The sequence below is a fragment of the Anas platyrhynchos genome, chromosome 1 (assembly GCF_047663525.1).
Source record: "Anas platyrhynchos isolate ZD024472 breed Pekin duck chromosome 1, IASCAAS_PekinDuck_T2T, whole genome shotgun sequence".
Classification (NCBI taxonomy): domain Eukaryota; kingdom Metazoa; phylum Chordata; class Aves; order Anseriformes; family Anatidae; genus Anas; species Anas platyrhynchos.
In genome coordinates, this window is record NC_092587.1 from 50,852,329 (window position 1) to 50,877,835 (window position 25,507).

General features: G+C 31.7%; 1 protein-coding gene across 6 annotated transcripts in view; it reads right to left on the reverse strand.

The window, feature by feature from the left end:
- Nucleotides 1–25,507, reverse strand: part of LRRIQ1 (leucine rich repeats and IQ motif containing 1) — a 117,179-nt gene that overhangs the window by 9,904 nt on the left and 81,768 nt on the right. For all 6 annotated transcript variants that reach the window (XM_072037005.1, XM_072037022.1, XM_038173132.2 and 3 more), the window contains 3 exons: nucleotides 15,609–15,741; nucleotides 13,987–14,047; nucleotides 8,459–8,579 (listed from right to left, as the gene is read on the reverse strand). In XM_072037005.1, the coding sequence (XP_071893106.1) occupies nucleotides 8,459–8,579; nucleotides 13,987–14,047; nucleotides 15,609–15,741 (315 nt within the window). The remainder of the gene's footprint in view (nucleotides 1–8,458; nucleotides 8,580–13,986; nucleotides 14,048–15,608; nucleotides 15,742–25,507) is intronic.

Below are 25,507 nucleotides of genomic sequence, written 5' to 3' on the forward strand. Positions count from 1 at the left end.
ATATATTCAGGTGCCTGTATATATCAAATAACTATTTCCTTTGACTACGTGCTGAAAGCTTGTCTTGGGTTTGGTTAACAAGTTTCTATTTCTAAGCAGTTACTTTTCTGTTGTTTAATCTGTTTTCTGCTATTGATTTGTTCTGGTCTTTTTTGGTTAAAACCTGGGTCTTTTAACAAATGTCAAGGTTTACATATCCTCTGTTTTGATAAGTAATGCAATATGTAAAATGCTTTGAATAAAATTCTTGGTGTCCAAAAAGAAAAGCTTGGTTAAACAGGTTATGGTAAGAATTTTATGATGCATAGTAGACATCATAGGGCATTTATTGATCCACCTAACATTGTGTGTCTGGAGAGAAAATTTATTTCAAAGTCTTTACCATATTGTATTACTTAAGAGCAAATACAGCATAAGAAGGCATGGAAAAAAAAAAAAATCAACATTTTAATGAAAGTGACCAGAACGAATCCTTAGCAGCAAAGCGTTTACATCAATTTAAGCTCTAGAAAGAAGCTAGGTTCAGCAGGTCTATGAAAAGGTGAATGCAACAATCTCAGAAGAGTTACTTTTTAATATTGTTATTTATGGTATTTATGGCTATACTGAAGTCAAATCACAAATGTTCTCTTTTTCTTTTTTTTTTTTTAAGTTGCATTGTTTACATTAAAACAAACAAAATATTGTATTATAAATTTACATTATGTTTTTATATTTCACACGTATATTTGAATAGTATTGAGAAGCCACAGGAGCATCTTATATGTAAAGATATATTTCCTTTCCCTATAGAGATCTGAAACTAAAACATTTTTTGGAGGGGTGAGGGGGAGGGGGTAATTAATTTAATGAATTTAATTTGTTTATCAAACATTGATGCTATTCTAACCAGATCATACCAGCAACTACATATTTGATTAATCTCAGCTCTTCAACTCTTAACATGAAACTCAGACACATAAAGGAATTCATACAGATTTACAAGAATAATGATGTGTTATAAAAAGTTATTAATCACCTTTCTACACATAGAGATAAAATAACATAAAAAACATAACGCTCCAAAGATGTTCCTTTAAAATATAACGTTTTCCTAACCATAAACAGGACTTTAGCAAATCTATTAAAGACCAATATTTCCTTTGTATTCCAGCTTCTTATCTATTTCCCAAATTTTGTCCATTTAGGATGAAATTTTACAGGCTGACTTATTGGCTTTCCTGAAGTTTTCAGAAGGCTCTTCTAAGAAAAAAATACATGAGGTATTTATGTTGCCCATTGCAGAAATGACTTGAAATTTGCCAAGCAACACAGCTTTGTTTTTTGAATCTGTCCAAATTTGATCAAGTATATAAAAATTGTTCCTACATGGTTGGAGGTGATTTTGGTTATGTTCCTTAAAACATCAGGCAACAGGAAACATGCTTTATCATGATGTTACAGGGAGCTAAGCATATCTGTTTCTAAAAACAATGTTAAAATTAAGTCATGGTAGGTCAGGGAGCTTAAGAGCCTACTTGCTCTCTGTGACGGAGTCTAGCTACAGGAGCAATAGAGAAGAAGCAGGAATGAAAGTGAGAGAAAGGCAGGGGGTTATTTAGTTATGAAGATGGCATACTGCAAGAACAGGGAAACACTTGGATGTTTTATCTGTGGATAGAGGAAAAGCAGGAAAAATGATTTATTTTTTTCTTTGTGTCTTAGATACATGTATCATACTGAAATCTGGTTTACTAGTCTGGCTTACTGGGTTTGATTAAGACAGGACTTCACCTTAGAAATTCATTTTACCTTCATGATCATAGACATCATGATCATTCTGTCCATTTATGAGCCTTCCTCCCAAACAGATAATATTGATAAATAGCTCTCTGAAAATGAATGGTGACACTTATGCTGATTCACTTTACTTGCAAATTCAGGACTTAAAAATCTATACTGGAAAGAAATTTATGGCACGTCTTTTTATTGTTTTTGTTTTGCTTATTTATTTTCCTGGTTTTAGAATTGTAAACTGCTTGTTCCATTTTTAATAACTTTTCTAGAAGGAGTACTGCACTTCTGTATTACTTAATCAAACATCTTCCCAGTCAGGAAAAAAAAAATAAAACAATAACTGAATGTAAGATGCTCTCAAAGAATGATAGCTATACATATGCTGTCACTAATTAATTTATTTTGTGAATCAATCAATTCCTCATTTGACACAGCCCTTGATTTTATCAGTCTATTTTAACTAATCTGTGGTTTGCATGGTTGTACCTGTGTATATCCATCTGTAACATTACTCCTTTGTTAACATGACAGCTTCCAAATAGTCTACACAGTTCACAAATGAGGAGGAGGCCCTTTGCCTTTCCTAACAGTTAAATATATAATGATCCTTTCAACAGTGGGTATATAAACTTTACATAAGTATAGAAGTATAGTACATATCTCAATTTTCATTTCAGCAGTTAGAAGAACTGGCAAGTCAAAATGACATACCTAATATCAACTAACAGGCTACTTTCAGAACCAGGAAAAAAAAAAAAGCCAAAATTCTTGAATCTGCTGTTAAATATTTACTCTCATGTGGATAAATGTATACTATCAGAACCATTCATTTACCATACCCACAAAAAAGTACTTTTTAAAATATCTGTCTATGCATGAACAAGTTCCCTTGTGCTGTGTATTTTTGCATATAGGACATCAAGTAAAGTTCAGTATACTGAAGGATTCTTAAAATATAATGAAGAATATTGTATGGATTTATAATATTGGATTATAAATCCATTATAATTGGATATTTATTGTATTTATAAATCCAATATATAATATTGGATTTATTCACTTTTTTTTTTTTTTTTTTTTTAATTCACTTCCTTTTTACAGCTTCTTGCCTAAGCACCATCCTACCCTAATGTGGCTAAGAGTTTCCAGACTCAGGTTATTTTGTATTTTTTTTTCAGCATACAACATAGGCTTAATCCATTTCTAACTGTTTTCCTCTGACAATATATATATATGTTATGCAAAAAAGTGGTGGAATATAATCTCTTTTCATATTTTGTATTCTGGTAAGATGTACAGAGGAATCTCAGTGGAAAAAATATATTGAAATGATGTTCACAGCAATAATCATAATTCTCTAGTACGATTCAAAACCTGGTAAATTTAAATACTTCAGAACTGTGGAACCCTTTTTCATCCATTCTATACATTCATTTCCTGAGAACAAAAATATTCATAGTATGGAATTATCCCATAATCTTTTACTGGACAAAATGCGTATCTTAACATTCATGTGGTCATACTACCAGATGTGGCTTACAGAAGAGATAGCTTTATTCCTAATATAGTGATAGCAGTTGTGATTTTCTCAAGTAAATTGGGTTCATCATTTTTTAATTGGGGCAAGTAATTAGTACTGTAAATATCCCTTATACACTTACAGCATTTCTACATGTTTCTAAGGAGAAAGCATAAATTTTACTGTTATCTTCTAGAAATTCTACTAAGCAGGTAAATAGCAGGAAACTGAAAGGACTACTAAATAAGTACTTCCATGTTTGATCATATGTTTCTAAAATGTTCCTTACTCAGTTTCTGTAACATGGCAAACTTCTAATGGAGACTGCATGAGAAAAAAGAAAGAGCAGAAGGAAGGAGGGAAGGAGGGAAGGAAGGAGGGAAGGAAGGAGGGAAGGAAGGAAGGAGGGAAGGAGGGAAGGAAGGAAGGAGGGAAGGAAGGAAGGAAGGAGGGAAGGAAGGAAGGAAGGAAGGAAGGAAGGAAGGAAGGAAGGAAGGAAGGAAGGAAGGAGGGAAGGAAGGAAGGAGGGAAGGAAGGAAGGAAGGAGGGAAGGAAGGAAGGAAGGAAGGAAGGAAGGAAGGAAGGAAGGAAGGAAGGAAGGAAGGAAGGAAGGAAGGAAGGAAGGAGGGAAGGAAGGAAGGAAGAATACCAGCTGAAGTTTCTGAGTAAAACATAAATGAGAGTAAAGGATGAAGAGGGATCTTAAAAATGAAATGTTTACTGCACACAAAGAGTTTACAGTTCCTAAATGAAAGACAGCAGTTATGGAACTGGAATATATAGACAATTATAATGGAAAGGGGAAAGGAGCAGGAAAGCAGGCATTTTTTAAGAAGTAAAGATGTATCATACTCCTTAAAACAAAGCTGAAAATTTTGTTAGGGATTCTGATTTATCAAGAGAAAGGGAGGCAATAAGAAAAAAAAAAGGAAAAAAAAAAGTGGGATTCTCTCAAGAAGAAGAATAAGAATTGAAAGGTGTAATAAGGAAAGTGAAAAAAATGAACAAAGTTAAGGGAGGTTTTTATTTATTTATTTATTGGTTGGTTGGTTGGTTGTTTTTTTTTTTTTTTCTCTACTGAGTTGGAAGTCTTTCCACTGTAAGAACAGCTTTAATGAACTTCATTAATTTAATTTCACAGAGTATGAGAACAGTAGAGTTGAAATTTATCTGAGAAATGAAACCAATACATGTCTGCAGTGGAGATAGCAATTAAAGGTCATGTTTAGAACTAGGGGTGATTAAGGAGTTACAAGGTTGAGCTCCAAGCATTTTTGTTTGTTTGTTTGTTTTGTGTGTTTGTTTGTTTTTTTTTTTAAATTTTGTTTCACAAAAAATAATATTTTACGGAAATCAGAGACTCTCTGAAAGACTAAGGAAGAAAAGAATTGAGAATAACAGGTAGCATTTTAAGTAACAATGAGTGGCCCAGCTCCCATTACATTCTACTTTCAAATTCTAGTGCTTCTGGGAAGTCCAGGCAGATTGCAGGTCACAAAACAAGAAAGTAAAAGAGAATAAACTTTAAGATTTGTAGAGTATAGAAAAACACAAAATACTGATGATAGGTAGACAATGTAGTTTTATATCTCATCTCAATGTACAACATTGATTGTATGTAACCAGTCTGGGATGATAGAATGGAGTTTATGATTGTCATAACCTACTCACAAACTCTGGATTAGCATAAAAAAACCCACAAACATCTAGCTTGTTATCAAAAAATAATTACTCAATTTCTAATTCTTGCAAAAAAATTCATTGCCCATCTTGCACCTTAGTGTTACCTACACTATTTTTGCTCAGGAAATTATTCACTAACAAATTTTATAACCAGTAATTCACACCAGTATTCACAGAGCTAATAAAGATTTTAATAAAACTCTGTAAGGCACTAACCACATCACAGACCATGGGTATGTGTTACAGAGAAGGTACACATCAGATAAAAATATCTTTCTTTTCTGCCCTTTTTTTAAAGAAAGCAAGGTGAGTTAATGTAAAAAACTTAAAGGCAGAAAATACAGTCAGCAAAAGTCTTTAAAACTTGCTTTCTTTTGCAACTCATTGGCACAAAGTATCAGAAAGATCAAGACCTTAGCAGTTTGACGAGAATGGACAAAAAATGAAAAAATAAAAATAAAAGCCCCCAAACATCAAGAAATAGAAAAGAAAAAATAACCAGAGAGCAGAAAGAAATAACTATGATTTTTGGAAGGAATACAAGGTGGTATTTTTGAGAACATAATGTACTGGCCGTCAATCCAGGCAAGGTCCCAAATTGGATAGATAACTAGTCTGACCGAGCACTTTTTATCCTTTCTTGATGTTATATCTTTTACTTACTTTTTTTTTTTTTTTTTTGTTGATATAATTTAACCCATATCAGTCAATTTTCCCTTTGAACATATAACAGAGAAGCACATCAAATATCCTAAGTGCTATACGGAAATGCTTTCCTTTACCTAAGATGTACTAGGTCCACAGCATTTCCTTTATTATTAAAATTATTTTTGTGTCAAAGAACAGAATTAAGTTAGTTTGGGATTAATTCATTCCATCCATTTTTTTTTTCAGAAACACCTAGTAATTTCTGGTGATAACAATCTTTAAAATCTTTAACCTTAACTTCAGAAATGCTAAGAACCTATCCTCAGCAAATAAGGCCTACAAAAAGTACATTGAAAATTGGCAGTTCCCCAAAATACTTCTGAAAATGTTGACTTAGCCTTTCTAAAAACACCTCTGAATTAAAGCAGTGAAGCAGTCTACATGTTTTGTCTTTACAAAAACATGATCTACAGTCATGACCCAGCAATATATGAAAGGTATTTTTTTCAGTATCACACAATTTTTTTTTATTATTTTTTTTTCAGTAAATGTACCTAAAATAATTTATTCTGTATTTTTAGACCTGCTTTTTCAATCTGGAGGACCTCAATGATTTATTGATGCATTAACTGAATTACAAATTATTTATAAGAAACATATATGATATCCATAACATCTCTTAAATTTAGTAACATCTCTCAGCTGTACAGCACAGTTTGCCGAAGACTCCCTACCAATAATTAGGATGTAAAGTGGTAGTGTAGCTATGTTTTGTTGATTAAATCTTGTCAGATCATTGAGGTCAAATTCTCCTGAAAAGTGGTGTAAGGACTTGATTTAATAATTAGTTAAAATGGAAACATGTCCAAAGTCACAGTCCCTTTTCTAATCTCTTCAGTAATATCAATTCATTGTTAATTCAAAATGAATACACCTACTGAATCACTAAAACACTTTCCAGGCTTCTTCATTAAATATTTCAGAATGCAAAACCAAGAGGGAATACAGCAGGAAAGTATTATATAATTAATATATTTTTCATATAAAAAAGAGGCAAACATTTAATGATTAAAGATTATGATTTATGATTATGATTTAATGATTAAAGATTAAGGTCCCCATTGAGCTAATAATTTATTGTAAATTATTGAAGAGCAACAGTATTCAGCAAACTGAACTAATATAATAAACATGCTTATTTACTTGATATTAATTGTAGAAAGATAACAGTAATATCTGGTTTTATAAGTAATATGCATTTCAGTTTAATGTATCATCACTGTTTAGCCTTCTCATATCCACAACGAAAAAAAATGTATAGACAATAATACATACAGAAACATATATAGAAAAACATAAATCGTCTGCCCTTTTTTCCTTAGTTCCTCGACTACAGAAAGGAGAATGAACATGTAAACGTGCTTATATAGATAAGTCTTTTGCGAAAATACATATATTACCAAACACAGTAGACTGTCTGTCTCTGACACTTATGACTCTGCCAGTTGGATTGTTCTCTGCTTCTTTCCTAGACTCTTCTTTTTGAAGGCATAATACAATGGCACTTTTTTATTTACTGTACTAAAGCTCCTAAGGCAAGTTCTGCATAACGGTTCTCTCTTCAGAGAAAGAGCTGATTCTTATTTATTTTTCTGGATGGCAGGATAGTGCAGGTTACAATCTAGACAGCAGTTATACATTAATATGTAAGTGGTGTATACTACCTAACTCAATTATTCCAGATATGCATACATTCTATTCTGAACATATGAATATAATGATAATTTTGCTGTTGACATTTGCAGCTCAGCTACTAAATTCAGGATCCTAGTAGTCAGCAATCTCATCTAATTTAAATGGTGGGGCTTCATTAGTAGCCAACGGAGAGAAACTGGAAAATTCAGGATGCAATTCAAGTTTTTCTAACATGGTAGGCAGACAAAGAATTTTATTCTTTCCTGATGGCTGCACTTAACTGAGACTAGGATGCTACATTTTATCTAATCTAATTTTAGGAATGTAAACTTTGACACAAATAATTTCAAGAAACTGCATTGCCTAAATGGATTTATGAATTCTAATAATTTTTCCAGAGTTATTTAATAATGCTTATATGAAAATGAAAATTTGGGGCCTTTGAATTAAATTTATTTGAATAATTCAGTTTGTACACAAATGACAAAATACAGTACATCGTATTAGAAATATGCTAACATATTCTTCAGCTACATTATGCAAAATAAAACATGAATCTGAAAATGGTATCATTTTATGACTTTCAAGCATTATTCTACTTTTTCATATACATGTTCTTCTTTTAATTTGTATGATATTAAAGATTGATAAAAATAAAGGGATCCTCTGCCACTGAGCTACAGTAAATTCTGTAGGATGTATATACTACAGCATTATTGGTAACTAGTATGACAGAAATCTATGGCTTGATTAAGATATGTGTTATGGTATTTAGTTAACAGAAGTTGTATTTTCCAAATCTATTTTGGGAAAAAAAAATGAAGGAGAACATAAAACAATAATATTTTTAGCATAAAATATTCTGTTTGTAATATAAAGAAACAATATTTTATGAACTTGGGCATCGGAAGACCTAGTATATGTCACACTGCCTGTGGGTTAAAATTACAAGAGGAAAGTCCATTGATATTAATGATGCATTTTTTACACAGAACCATAGAAAACATATGAAAAGGTTTCAGGTAAGCAACAGAAGAATAATTAGCATATGCTATTAGGGATTCCAAGCATGCTTAGTTCCACAAAAGTATTTTAAAGTGACCTTTAAAACTGGTATTGAAAAAACCCATAACTTACTTGAAGATCTTGCTGAGTGTCTGTGTGGCTGCTTATTTTTTTCTCTGTTCTTAGTCAAAGCACTTCCACTGGCCATGGAAACAAGATCTAAATCCGTGTCTTCTCTGCTTACAGGGCTTGCCTGGAAGCAGTGGGAGAGAATGTACACAATCATGAAACAAAATGTAACATTTTCTGAATGCAGCTCACATTACCCCAAATAAACAAACAGGGCCTGTCAAACAACCTTCTTCAAAATGATACCACAATCCTTTATTGTTGCCTAGGCTGAACAAATGCACTATGTCAAAGCATTTTTGTAAATAGGAGCCGATCTTAAAATTGTGGTTTGTGATCTGAGTCAATGCAGCAACAAAAGAAAACATTTTAGTACAGTAATTTTGAAGAAAATCAATCTTGCAGATGGTTGATGAAACCTTAAACAGCTTAAGATCATTTACTGACCAGTCTATAATTTAAGTTATAGCTGAATGTCAGAGATGTCATATTGGATTATTTTCTGCAATATTTATGTTTTATCCAGGACATGTATCACTTCAATCAATCAAAGACCCAGTAAGTAATTTAATCTTTTAGTTTTTTGCTACTTAACCATATCCATCAGTTAGCATTTAAATTATAGTTTAGGTAAGAGTATTTTATTAATTAGGAACTCCTACATTTTGGCATGAGGCATGTTACCTGCACCTCAATATGGCAAAATAGAAAAGAAAATCATCTTTTAGATTAGCCAGAGGTCCTTGTTTTGGCACCATGTATGGTAACGGTTAAAAATATTGACCTGGAAGACATCACACACTGTAAATTGTCGAGAGGCTTTTTTTTTTTTTTTTTCCTAGCAAATACTACATATTTACTCAACAAGAACTCTCTTTCCTTGAAATTAAAAGCTATTCAATGTCTAAAGCAGTTATCCAAGAATACTATTCATTAGATATTGAGGACCAGCAACAATGACCAGGAAAAATCAGACACGAGAAGAGCGATCTACAAAATCCCCAGTATAGACCTAGTCAGCCAAAGTACTGACTATAGGTATACACTTAAATATTCTCTGGCACTTCAAAAGCGGACTCCAGAATGCAGATTAAGCCTTTCCTCCATCTGTGTTGAAAAGCCACAAATCCTGTAAGAACCTAGGTGTCTGAGTAGAGTCCATTTTTTCAACTTAAACAAACAAACAGAAAAACAAACAAAACCGGAGAGAGAGAAAGAGAAAGAAAATTCTGGTAGCAATGCAACAAAACTTTCACACAATATGCTAGTAGTTACACTGCTTGATCAGGCTTTGGGAGACTGGGTCTCAATTCCTTCCTCAGGCAGCTAAGGCCCGCAGCTCCCTTTTTCTCAGGAAAATGCCATGACTGTAAAGTTGTAGGTTATTCTGGAGGAGACAATCTCCAGACTTCCTGTTCAAACCAGCTCACTGTACCAAGAGAAGCATTGCTCCAATGTAGACAAGCTTTGTAGTCCAGTCTAACAGAGAACTCAAATGAAATGGAGACCTGTTTCATTTCTTTGTCTTTATCCAGGCACTGTTTAATGTAAAATTCATTAAAAACTTCATGCCATTTTCAAACCAACAACTCCAAAGATACAGAGATTTTATGCTCTTCCTTAGTGACTGTGTACCCTTTGTGTCAGCACAAAGTTTATTTGTTGCTTCCTTCTGTCTTTTATATATTTAATGACCATTATTTTAAAGTTTCACTTTGCACAGGTAGCGGGATTCATTATTGTTGTTAATATCAATTTTATTTGCTTTTCCATAGCAATATTAAGAATTTTTCAAGGGAATAATAGTTTTATCTTGGCAATTCTCCATATTTTTGGCCTTACCTTTATACAATCCTCTTAGGCTTGCAAGCTTTGCATGTTTAAAATTTTAAAATTAAAACTTTTAGTTTCTCTTGAATTGAAATAATTCAATCAATGTGATTCTCAGAGAGATTCTAAACAATGGAATTGATCATTCTTATTTCATCTAAAGTGTTTCAGTGCATAGCAGAAGTTATGTCACAGTTTGCAAAGACACAGAAGGCCACAGCATTTTAAGCAACTTACTTTTACATGGAATTATTATCTACCTACCATCATAGAAGCTGAGGTTTCATCACCTTATAGACTACATTATTCAGGGTCATATGCTAGATTTTAATTTGGCTGTCTGGCTCTCTTATATAAAATATTTGTTATATTCTTTCAAATAAAGACAAGCGTTTTCAGCCAATTACAATCAAAGTAAATCTTAAAACTGTATTAATCTCTGGAGCAAACTTAATTAATTAAGGTTTGTAAAGAACCTGATTAAATGTCCTCTGAAAGTAATTAAAACCTTCCCTTTTACTTCTATAGCTTAGAGCCAAAATTTAGAAAAATTTAAGATCCTGGTACAATTTTTCAGAGTACAATATTGGACTTCAGTCTGTAGTGCATTTAAAATTTTGGATATTTTGCCCTTAGCTTTATTATTACAAAATATTTTTTTTTCCTGTTAGTTGGAAATTATTTTTATCAGGAGGAATATTTGTCCTGAATACAGTTCTGCATACAAATATTCACCTATTCTTACATTAAATTATCAAGGTATTCTGTAATCTTCTGAGGTAAAAAATTGCTGCTAATTTCAAGTTACATAAATTTTGAGAGGCTGATCAGAAGTGAAGTGGTTAATTATGTAGGTAACCTCAAGTAAATATGCAACAAAGATGAATAGGGAAGTCTATTCTACTTCTAATTCAGGAAAATTATATTTAATTTAATGTGCCCTTCTTAAATTGTAAGCCAGCGTGCCTTCTACTACCACTTATGTGGTAGTATTAACCAAATTATCAAGATTAATAAAACAAGATCTTAAATTTACTAAATAGGGTTTATTCTCCAATGAAAAGGGCTAAGACTTCTATGACTTTATTGTTAATATGCAAACACAGAAATACTATTTTGTGTCAGCTAAAAACAAAGTCTTAACTCTTGGAATGCATACAGATATCAGTTAGAAAACTACATTAATCTAGTATGTTCAGAATCCAGACTTATGTAGCACATACAAGTTAGGGATGCTATTACACACCAAGAAACTCTATAAACGAGCATATGACAATAAATGACTGGAAATGCCCAGGAATGTTTTCCTGTTCTAATTCCCTCTCCGCTTCTCCCTCCCTTTTCTTCTCTCTCTCCCTCCCTCCCTCTCTCTCTCTCTCTCTGTGTTTGATTTGGTGAATGTATATTTTCATCTTTCTTTCAAATTACCAGCACTTTTCCTACTTTTTTGGTAATGATTACTGATGAATGTTAACTTAATTATTGTCATGATTTTGTAGCTTTTAACTGAGTTACTTTGCAGAAGCATTAGGATTATGTTCAGATTTCACATTTCAAACTTCAAAAGCTAACAAAATATATATAAATTTTAAAAACATAATTCTCCATCCATCTATGTGTATAAACTACATTATTATTTCACTGCCTATATAAAGCTGCTTTCTACATTAGAGATATATTTTATTCCTTTATTTCTATTTTTTGACCTATTGCATTTTTCACAGTATTTCATTTATGTGTAACAGCTGTGTAACATGGCACAGGCTGAGACAATCCCATAACATTGCTTGTTATGTGGGTACACCACATAATACTGTTGTGGGATTGGTGTAGAATTTTGTGGACAGAACTGCTTACTGTAAATAGGATACAATCTACCTATGTACATATATGCTTATTGATAATTATATAATGTGTAATTTAGATAACATTACTAGATTATGATTTGTTCAAATCAGAGCAATTACTTTTTTAGACTTTATCTAACAAATAACTATTAGTTCTGCTGCATCTAAATCCCATCAGAAGTCACCCAGTTCATGATTTCAGCCACTGAACATTCAAAAAAAACAAAACAAAACAAAACAATCAAAAAAAAACCCTAAGAATTGCACAGTTACCAAAGAAAACTCTTAGACTTGAAAAACCTGACTTAAAGAAATCTCAGCTTTAAAAACCCGACTTAAAGAAAATAGCAATAGTAATGTCTAACTCTTAAGAGCATTTGTTCAATCACGAATTTTAGAAGGGTTTAAAGAAGCATTTCCAAAACACACCTATTGCATAGTTGGTGAAACCAAGGAATATAGGTGCTGGAGAGGGCCAAGATTGCTTCAAGTACAGGTATGTAAGGTATGTAATCTTAGAGGCACATGTCACATCATGGAACTAAGAAATTTGTTTTATATGTTATATATATATATATATTTAATAATATAATTATATACATATATATTTAATAATATAATATATTTATATATATTATATTTTGTATGTGAATAGAAGACACAGACCTTGTCAGTTCCTGATGTGAATTAATTTGGAAGTAGCTCAATGCAGTTCAATATGAGCATCAGTACAATACCAGCAGTATAAACAAACACACCAAAAAAGCATGTTGCCATACTTTATAAATAGACATAAAATAAATACACAAGACTTGTGTTCTCATACTTGGTACAAACATAAATCAATAGATGAAAATGTATCTATATAAATACAATAAAATTCAGGTTTTCATTGTTCCTCAGATACAGATGGACACAAGGAATGTGTAAACAGATACTTGCAACCAACACATTAGAATCAAATACAGCTCTATCATAACTAAAATTACAATTGATATTCCATATAAAGCTAAATTCTATATTGTTTTTTATTTTATTTTTTTCACCCCCACATAATTACGTCAACAAGAATATTGCTAACTTGATAATAAGATATGAAGTCATACACTATAAATTGGTATCATACCACTGCTCACTACCAAAGGAACATTTGGATCTTTCTAACACTAAGTCTTTTCAACTAGTAAATCTTCAGATTGTTAAATCATTTGTATTCCCCCTCCTGCCAGCCAACAGAATTACCCATTTTAGAAAATACTTTTTTTTTTTTTTTAATGCTGCAAAGAAAAGAATGAATCACAAGAAGACTAGAGACCATTTTATGAAAAAAAATAGTAAAGACATTGTAGAAATAAATCTGACTTTACACTATTTTTAATAATGTTACTATATTAATAAAGAAGTAACTTGATTTTGGTAAATGACACTGTGGGCATATTAGAATGATTTAGGTATATGACATAGAATTTAACAACATTTAAACTTGTCTGATTGACAAAAATACATTTTCAGTCAATAATGTAATTGGTGCTGAACCATATTTATTGCTTTAAAATATTTTTAAAGGTTGATTTAGAAGCTTTAAAAACAGTTATATTTGATATCTTAAACAAACAAACAAAGAAAAGTATCAAGTTATGAAATCAGAACCCTATGTACACATATGGGTTCTTGTGCCTGAATCTTCCTGTGATCTCCATCAATGGTTGACTTGATTGCCAAATAGAGACGACATTAAAGAATTATATTCAATCAAAAAAAGCTCCTGGTTGTTTTTATACCAAATATGCATTTGAAAACACTATCAAGGCTTAGCTGAATTCTGCAAAATTCCACATGGAAACAAGTTCTTACCACAAGTTGTACTTGTCCACCGTTGCAGATCACAGGATCCAACTCAGGCAAAAAAGAACAGCTGGGAAAAATGTAAAATGGAAGTTTTAATAAATATCGCTGTATACCATTAAAACACCTGTGAGGATCTGATCCTGGAAACATTCCTGTTCAGATGTAGCTAAGTAGCAATGACATCATTTAAAATGATTCCATGGTTAAAACATGTTAAAGTATCAGGGTAACTAATATTACAATTAATAGTACATAATATTAAAATTAATAAATTATTAACAACTACTATTGTAATATTAATTTATTAATCATAAAACACTAATTTCAAACTGTAGATATCAATAAATACAATACATGTCTGTTTGCATGTACTGACATAAATTCTGACTAAATCAGTTGTCACACTAGTCTGTTTTCAGTTGCATAAATGTATCGGCTGTTCTAAATAGTCTACCAGTGTAGGTCAGTGGGAATTTTGCCACATGCATAAATGGTATCATAATCCTAAAAATACCAGTACAAATATTAGTGCATAGCACACACCCACAGAGGTAACAAAGTAATATTTAAATAACATTTAAAAAAAAAAGCCTTTACAAATTTCTGTGTCTTCTTACTTTCAAACATCATTACATGTTCTGCTCCAGTGTTTTCATTCGAATTAAAAGTCATGACAGATATCTTAAACAAGCTCTTGTAGTGTTTCCCTATTATGGAACGTAACTGACATATTTTCTGAAGAATATTTGCTGCATAGACTTCCTTCAGTCATCGATATAGTTTAGAAATGTGGAATATTTTTCCATGTAAAATGTAACAATATGCAGTCCATTTCATTATGAATTAAATACATTTTTAATGAAAGTCAAGTTAAAATTCTTATAGTAAATCCATTGCTTGCTTATCGACCCCTTCTTTAGTCCTATTACAGATGCCTGTGTCTGTTCTGCCCATTAATGGTTTCACTAAGGTATCAGTAACTTGTACTGACAAGCTTATGAGCACTTATTGACAAGTATATGAGAAACATATACTCAGTCTTTTAACATTCATTTAGGGAATAAAATTACCTTTTTCTTTAACTGTATTGATATTTTACATGTTTAATTACCGAAATAAAATTGAGAGCATATTTACTGTATTTTACTGAAGTATACATACCATGACAATGTAAAAGAAGGTTTTCAAGACAAAATATTAATACATGGCATATAGTTAAAAAGTGGGTGTTTTACTTCCTTAATTGAATCAAACAACATAGGTAATGTTACAGTTGATGTAATTACATAAAACTGTAATACATACCAATAAAGTTACAAGATATATAAAGAACAAGCACTTTTTCCTATACTAGTTACAATACAAAAACTTTGCTTGCATAAACCTATGTTTATACTTTATCATAAAGTCCTGCACTGTTTATCATACCACTATCACTGTAGAAGAAGTATCTATTCAATGACTAAAATAATTCTAAAAGGTACTGTGTTTGGGACCCGGAAGTATGGTGTACTGTATGCTATCTACAAAGTCATGTTTGTTTTAGAACTATTAACGTAGGTTTCACTTTACAAGATAAATTTACAATAAAAAAAAAAATAAATCTAATTAAAAGGCAATTACCTCACCTCTTAGTATTTTTTGAACTGGCTGCTTCATAATCTGAAAGCTGTGTATGAAGCCATTGGTATGTAAAGTCTTTTCTCCTTTGCAATTTTTCATCTAAAGTAGTATCCAGTTGAGAAAATTCTTCTTTTTCACCTGGGGAGGAAAAAAGATACTCTTGTCTTTTGCTGTTATTTTAAAATATCAGATTGTAAATGATTCCCCTGAAAAACACAAAGAATACTGCTTTTTACAAAAGAAAAGCCACAATTACTTCATTTTATTACAGAGTCCAACTGACTCCACAATATTTTACTCTTCAAATATATTTAAGAAATATTTTAAAATTAATTGTGCATTACATAGTTTATTTTCTTTTTTAGGATTGAACAGAGGCCTTCTGAATAAATTTATTTTTACTGGGAAATAAATATCTTCTTAATGAAATGTATATAGAAAAATATAGATAAATTGCTTGTCAAAACATCTATGAATGCTGCTCACTCTACTGTCTCTATGGATAAAAATACACATTAATTTACAATTACAATTCTATTTACCAATACATAAGGTAAAAACTTGCCATTATATGTAAAAGTGGATGCATGGCAATCCTATTTCTCTGATCTTTTAGTGATACTTTAATGACAGCTTCCAATATTGTATTTCAAAGCAATTGCATATCTTATTATTACATATATTTTGGCACATGAAAGAGATTCCAAGAGAATAAAACATCAACATTACAACAAAAAGCTGCACAACACTGGAAGATCTTCAGTCTTTGGGAACACTCTGGTGGGTACCTGACATGTTTTGAAGCATAAGGAAGAGTATGTCAGAATTGGAAGAACCTGCAGAGGAAGCATCATTGCTGCATGTGGACATTCATGAACAACTTTTTATTTTCTGCCTGGTACCTTTGACTCAAGAGACATAATTTATGAGACATCAGAACACTTATTTTTTATTATTTTTTTTATTTAATGTTTGTTTTTGCCTTTTTTCCCTCTTTAATCTCACTTTGGAAGACATTACCTTACTGCTTTCTGATGATTATTGCTTTTTTCCCTTTCAAAGATTTTCCTTACTCTTCCTGACAAGTGAATTTAGCAGCGATTAGAAGTTATTTAGTAAACTGTAGGGGTGGATCTCTTGCACTTGAACCAGCAAAGTATGTAAGTTATTCCACTTTGTATAAAGCCCATTTACTCACTAGGAATGATTTAACTATCAATCACTATAATGGCATAGAGTATCACAATTAAGGTGAATGGTTTCCTTATACTCTTTATTTTAAGCTTTTATTGCCGTTCATGTTTTGACAATATGAACTGCAGATACAGGCTATTCATAGACTTTGTCAGAGGACTGCTATATTATCTGTAATATTTTTATTCTTTTCTTCCATAGAAATTATAATTTCATTTGCACGAGCTGCAAACTGTTGTTTCTAAGTTCTCTTTTACCTGGCTCTGCAGTATGCTCACTGCTTTCATCTTTTAGCTTTAAAGGAATAGTGTTGAAGTATCATAGCTGCTTATAAAAGCTTGAAATAAAAATGTCTTTTGGTTGAGCTCTTCATTTATATCTGTATAGGGAATGTCTATTTGAATGAAATCCATTCCTTCGGCTGAACTTGTTCAATTGTCTAATCCATAATACATAGTCATAGATGTCTTAGTAGTTAGACAGTCTAGAAGTTAGATAGAAGAATATATTCTTTGCTGTTGTAAAGGACTCTCATGTACCTCCTGATACACTATCAGGAAGACAGAAAATTAAAAACTTAGATGGAGCATCACTGAATTATCCAAATATGGTTGTGAGGTCTGCCTAAGAAAGATCAAGCAGTGACCTGCTGGATCACTGTCAAATATTAAAATAGAGAGTCATAATAACAGAGTTCATCACCTTCCTTGAATACAGCAAGAGCCACTTCTTTCCTAGGTTTATGATATTCTTTTCCTGTGTTCCTAGTTCAGCAGTACAGCTTTCTGACCTTTAAATTTTGAACATTTGTAGTGCACATTTGTTTTCTAGTGAGAAATAATTCCCCAAGACATTAGCTTTACGTTCCTTCTTAATTTATATTTACAGAAAAGTTTGGTTCAGTATTACCCATATTTCTCAGGAGAATTATTTCTTCCTGTACTAACTAAGCATTTGCTAAAACATTGCCCTTTTCCTCTATTATAAGGCAAATCTACATAGGGATTTAAAACCAATATTAGAATCATAGAAACATAGATTATCCCAATAGAATATTGGGATATTACATATAATCTATACATAATATATAATATTATATAAATATTATACAAATATTTTTATATATATATATAATATTATATATATATATATATATATATATATATATGAATGATAGAATATATCCCAGTAGAATATTGGTCCCACATGGATCATCGAGTCCAACACTTGGCCCGCCAGGTGCCTTGCACAGGAGCTCTGCATGCAGCTCCGGCCTCCTGGGGCCAGAGTCCAAGTCTGTGTATCAATGGCAGCCAAAAGAGAATGTACATGAAATAATCTACAATAAAACTTACTAAAATATATATTTAACTTGGGAAGTTATTTTTCTCAAATGATTGCATATAACTCACCTTTGTTGCAGTTTGAATTTCTAATGGAATTCTGTTTGAAATTTTTTTAATTAAAATTTTATTATATATATTCATACTAAAATTAAAAAAAATATTGAAATGAGAAAGTGATCAAGAGAAAAGTGCACCAAAAACGTAGAAAACAGTATTCTATTTTCTTATTTGGAACATATCCATAGTCTTATATTTTAATAACAACATAAATCTTATGAAAAAATACTGTTATGCATTAAAACACAACATTACCACTTTCCTGTTCCACTTATGAACATCATGTGTTGGAGGATCTTGGGAATCATTATCATTAACAGGCATTTGCTTGATAGCTTTCTTAAATTAGGGCTCTGTTTTTGTTTTTGTTTTTTTAAACCTGGACATGATTTTGTAGAAGTACTAACACAAATTACACAGAAGTTCATAAGAGCTGTAAGCATTCTGCAACTTTGAAATGGATCAGACCTATAATCTTTAATTGTTAAACCCAGACAACTCTTAGAATATCAAAGAAAAAAGGAATACATCAAAGAAGGAAGAACCCCATAAAGAAAAAAAAATCATCTCAGAGGTATTTAAATTAGTGTACACACATTAGATTATTATTTCTAAGCTTTCAAACTTTTTTTTTTTAAACAACACAAGTTAGTAATTTACAATTGGAATAGTCTTACATTTGGCATTTGTGCAATAATGACTTTTAAGTGTTACCAATTAATCCACACACATGCTGTGCACTTAGGTCAGACTCCACCAGTTTTCAGGGGAACCTGCTGCCATTTTCTTGCAGAATTTGAGTACCTAAGTAGAGAGAACCTATTCAGAAGAACCTGGGCATCTGAAATGTCCTTGAAACTAAATATTAGAGGAAAATAACAAATTATTTCCAAGGTCTCCAAATCCACATGAATATTATTCAACCCATAATAAACTGAACTTTTGGATCCAGAAAAATGTCAACCTCAGTCTGTCAAATTCTGTTTGCTTGGCGTGCTCTGAGACAGCACGTCTCATGTTCAGTTTAAAATATAGATACTGTTTACATATATTATGTTAGACTATCTCTGGATAATCTATTAAGTTAGTTATAGAAGGGCTAAGAATCTGTGAACTACTGCTGGTGAAGTGCCCTAAGTTCTAGATAAAGTCAGGCTTTTTTCCTCACAGGATTTTCTTCAAGTTTGATGTATATTGTGCCCTCAGCTGTAGCAGTCAGCTTTAAAAAGGGGGTTGCAACATCCCCAAAGAGAATAGTTCGGGATGCAAAAGCTGGAGATTCAAATCTCATGAGGCCCAAACCCATGTTTCCCACTGCCTAAGGAGGCCCTCATACTCATGTTCCCCACTGCAAGGCCGTGTGCTATTAACAGCAAACCAGTATACCAAAGATAGTGACACAATGTCTACACTCAGAGAAATTTTTCAGATTCTGCATTTTCAGATTCTATTTTTAGAAAAAAATGATCCTCACTGTTCTCAATCCCAAACTCTTTGTTATTTTTATGCAAAGGGGTGCTGAGGCATCTAATTCAGCATTGACTTTTGTTCAAATATATTTGTTGATGATGGGAAGATAAATATTCTACTTTTAATACGACATACATTTCTTGAAACAGAGAAGCATGTGAAGTCTGCACTGTAGCTAACCATCTACAGTTAAATTTTGAGTTTAGAGGGTTATTTAATTCACTTCAAAATTTGCTTCATACAGAGTACAGTACATATAAAGTTATAGACTATGAAACTATGACCCATAATGTGAAAAAAAGGTCTTGGAATTTCTTCAGCATTCTACGTTTTCCTCCCTTAATATAAAAAATCTGTGACCAGACTTAATTTTCTCAATACGTATTCTGGAAATGGTGCTCTTAATATGGGAATTAAGTAGTTGAGTTGGATATAAAATTAATGTCAATGCTATTAATACATTGATTTTTTTTCTTATCTGTCAGTATTCTGGTATAGATTAGCAGCAGTCAGCAATATAAATTCTGGGAGTGCATGCATGTGAGCCTATATGCAAATGTACTAACTATAAATACATTATTCCAAATGAAAATTAAAATGATGCATACCCACTGAGGATTTTTATTATTTCTCATAGCTTCTATAATGTTTTAATAAATAATAATAAAAAATCTCAAATTCCTAGACCTAAAATCCATCTTTTAATCTCATCCTCTCCATACTTTAAAATAATAATTAAAAAAAAATATATTATTACTGTCACAATCTGTATAATACATACAGAACAGAAAGCTAGAAGACAAGCAATAACTCTGATACTAAGGCAAGAAACTGAAGAATTTGGAAACAGACCACAAAATACTTAAAAAACAAACAAACAAACAACAGAACAAATAACCAAACATAAACACTCATAAATTTATACTGGAACATAAGAGAAATGTAGGTAAAGAGAATTTCTTTACCAACACAAAACTTAATGCATTTCTCTGAAGTTTACTTTGTCAGAAGTTACTACATTCACTTACGTATTACATAGCTACCACTACATGCCTGTAATACTGTTTTAAGAAAATAGATGGTAGTTAGAGTGGTCTTTAGTATGTACACAGCTATTCAGTGTATACATTAGTAATATTAATAAAATTTCCAGACAGTTGTTAGTATCATGTAGCAGTAACTGATGTGGAGTTTGCTTCACTTAAAATTAAATATATAAATTAAAATAAACATATAAAATATATATATATATAAAAGAAATAAATATATGAATTAAAATAATATCACCACATCATGTTTCTTTATCTACAACTCAGGTCTGGAATTTTCAGACAGTCAAACACCTTTCTACCTTAAAAATAAAGAATCTTGTCTGCGACATAGACAGATTAATTTTAGATTTTACTTTCCATCTGAGTAACTTTTGACTAATGTAATTAGTATATCTGGGGGCATAATGAATGAAAAACGGAGAATATTTATAGCAGTGCCTGAGTGCACAGATGAGTAAAAGATGAAACAGACATTTTTTCAAAATACCACGAGGTTACAACCTGAAAAAATTCTTGATGCTACAAATGCATTATCATTTATGTCACAAAGAGTTTTGAATATAGGAGTGCTGATCAAGCCACAGGAGCACATGCTTCAAAAATCATAAAAACAAATATAGAAAGGAAGAAATACATTAAAAAAAAAAAACTTTTTATATTTTTCCCTGTTTTACCAGATATTTCAGATTCTTTCAGACAATAATTAAGGTCTAATATATCACTCTTCAATCTGCAAACCTCCTTCTCCTCTCTAACCTCTTCATCTGCTATAGTAATTATCTCCTTTTCACCACGCAACTGTTCTTGACCTCACGCTAACACTCGTTCTTCCTTTCTGAAATCCAGGTATTTACCACACTCCTAATCATGAATATAATTAGACCATAATCTGGTTTTGGACTGCCCTTTTTCTCCATGTTTTCATTTCTATTTTTTGTTATGTTCTACACTATGGTCTATTTCAGGGTGATTCGCACCACTAATAAAGCTTCACCTCCTTAGTTTATTCTGTTTCACTCAATATATTTCAGCCTCTCCCACCCGTGTTATCTTTCTGAACTCTTAATATTAGATTATGCAAAAGCTGAATACTTTCACTGAGATTCCTAAACCACTGAAATTGTACAAATTTCAGCTTCTGAATTCAAGGAAAACAGAATTTTATACTTAGGACTTCCCACACATTCTTGTCTATTTCACTGCTTGTTCCTGTCTCTGCATAATACACCACCACCACTATTTGTCAGTAGTGATTTATATTAGTCTTTATACACAGCTTATTGGTTATTCTCAGTTTCTTCCTTTCCCAACCTTGAAACAAATTCAAGTCTTACTTAACCTTCAACAAAATGCTTTTAAAATGCTTCATTTAAAGTTATTTATTCGTATTACAATATTACTGATTAGGTTCTCCTGGTATCTTCTGATCATTTAATCTCTCTCACAGCAACCCACTATCACACAGATTTATTGAAAACTACAAAATTTCATTCTATATAAAATTGCTTAACTCTTTCACTTTTTTTGTGGACATGGAACACTCCCTTAATTTCCTTTTTTTTTTTTTCTTTCTTTTTTTTTTTTTTTTTTCATATGCTTCACTGACCTGCCATCAACTTCAAGGTAGAATGAACTCTGTTCCTTGCAATTTATCCAACTTTCACAATGATATGGGCTGCCATTATTTTCTCTACTCCATCATTTATGTTAAATATGATTTCTCATTTATCTTCTCTAATTTCCCTTGTAACAAAATTGGTTTCATATCATGCCGTTCCTTAAGACATACAACACCTTTCTGAGTTGATTTATAAGCATAAAGAAATATTTAATCTGAGGTGTGTACAGGAAGATGTCACACATGCAATTGCTGATTTTATTTTTTGCAGAATTTATTACTGTTCTGATCTGATTCAGGCACTGAATCTTGTGATGATCTTGTGACCTGAAGATGTCAGTGGGAAAAAGATTGTGACCAAATAGTGGAGGACAAATAAATATAGTAATATAGGAATACGCTAATTGGGTCAATTAGAAAAGTAAGGAAGAAAACATAAAGGAATATTAAAGCGGTTGTTTAATGAAGGCCTACAGCCTCTAATACATTTAATGACATTCCCTTGTCCACAAAAGTATTATTTCTTTAAAATTAACTCAAAAACCAGAACCAAATTCTGCCAATTGACTAATTTTCTACCATTAAAGCCTCTGCATTTACAGTTATGTAGACTACCGTTCTTACATATTAGTATCAAGGTAGTAGCAAACTCAAAATACTACAACTGTCAATTAACACTGGAACCAAATATACGATTAAGGTTATTTTAACTTCAGTCAATGATAAAGGCCATCTGAATTTTAGAGCATAGAAAAAGCAGGACAAAACAAAGCAAAACAACACATGACCTGGCCACTGTTTTAGTTAGTCAACAATCAAAAATTGTGAGGTTATGTGTATTTCTGATCAATATTGATTGATATTTAATTCTGGTTACTATGTTTTGCCATTTAAGTTTTGAATGAAATGCCATATAATTACTGACTCCACTCAGTTGAAATATATCAGTTGTTCTGGGTATTTTTGTTTGTACTAGAAGAGGCACTGAAGGCTCTCCAAACATCATACTCTTCTGATCTGGACAATTATAGTTGTGATATTAATATAACAAACAGTATTATTATTATCTTTGTAGCCAGAAAATTTCATATTAGTGCTGTATTTTAGAAGGTGTGGTGATAGTGAAGATGAACTTCTTCTGTAGTAAGTGTAAAACAACAGCTGATGGATAAGATGGAGAGTATACAGAAAGAAAAGCTGACTATCTGAATACCCACTGCCACACCCACTAATGATCCTTGCTTTATCAGGTTACCCCCCCAAAAAATAAAAGGTAAAAAAAGTCACATTACATCTTAAAACAACAACAATAAACCAAACCAACCAACCAACCAACCAACCAAAAAAAACCAACAGATTAACATTTCAACATTTTTCAGCCCAGCCACACTAAAGATTTCTTTTATATATAGGTTTGGAAGTAACATGAAACAGTTTCATCAGTTTCATGTTTGATAGACTAGATTGGTTCTTGCTAAAAAATAGAAAAGAATTCTAAAGAAAATGAGAACTATAAGCATGATATTAGCCATATGAACACAATAAGGTGAATTCCTGATGTAAACTGCTGCCTCCTGCAAACAGCACTCTTCAAGATCCACTTGGGTTTTTATGAGTTCTGAAAATACATACACTTACAGCATTACACTGTATCTTCACATTATTCTTGTTTATATTCTTCTATGAATAGTGTGTTCTGTAAACTATATACTAACTGCTTCAGCCACTCAGCATAAGCAAATTTCAACAGGTGTGCTGAGGAGTAAATTTTGAGTATGTTACGAAAATATCTTCGGGAGTCAAGTCCCTTGAAGAAACAAAGAAATTAAGAAGTAAAAACTACTTTGAAATGATATGTCCAGCATTTCCACACTCAGTTAACTATGACTAAATAGGATAGAAGTAGATTGAGCCTGTTATGTTTATAGTTACTGCCTACATTCACCTTCTATCTGTTCACCCAAATCTAACTCGTAAAGAATCCACCTCTAGTTTTTCTCGTGTTCTTTTGGAATTATTAAATGCACTAATGAAGAATGCTTTCTACAGAAAATGGAAATTGCTCAAGAGAAAATTAAGGAATGTATAAACATTTTTTTTTTTAAATAATTCTTTTGATAGATTTTAATTCTATACATTCCCAGTTTTTAAAATTAACTGACAGAAACAATCAAGAACAGGAACAGAAGTGCTTAGCTGCTCATTAATGAAACAGAATTTTCAAGCAAGAAAAGATTATCACTTTGTATGGAGTGCAAACAAGAGGATTACCTTTCCTACGTTAAATAAACCAACCAATATGATTTAAGATATCAGATTTTCCAAAGAAATTCTCAAAATAAATAAAAATAGATAAATACAAAAGAACATTTTCTATGAGTGTAGGAGGTTTTAACTACTGTGTTGCTCCCTATGAGGTGGGCAAAAAACCCCACAATAAAACAGTAAATTTTATTGAGTGTGACAACTATTAAGGTAGGTTTTGTTTGTACTGAAGGACTTACAAGTAGAAGATTGGGACAGAAAAATTCAAACCCAATGAAAGATTGGTTCAAAATAACAATTTGGGACTGATATGTAACAAGAAGACACCTATGTCAAGTATTAAAAATAAATACATAAATCATTAATCAGGAGCAACACAAAGTTAGTAAAGCTGATTTAAACCACATTAATAATTATCTCATAATTTTATGAGCAAGTAATTAATGTAAATTAAATACTGTAAACAAAAAACATGTAACAGTGTATCACAGGAATGTATGTTTTAAAAAGTCTTAATTATGTTTACCCTTGAGAATAAACGTTTTCTCTAGATAGTTATCTGAATAATGTATGAACTTATTTTTAAGATCTTATGTTCATCAACACATGTGATGTACACAACGTGAGTTTCACTCATTGGTACTTATCAGCGCAGAGTAACACTGAAACAATTTTCTGTTAATGTAGTTCAATTTTGAATACATGTGAATTGGTCGTGTACTCTATCTATTATGGATACATATAATTTTGGATTTAAAAGTGTGGGTGAAACTATTTCTGGCTTACTTTCTGATGTAGACTGGAAATACCTGTTGGCATGAGGGTACGGTGACAACACTTCATAGTTTTCTCAGTGAGGTAAAGAATAACAGTAGAACAACTTTACATTGTCAAATACACAC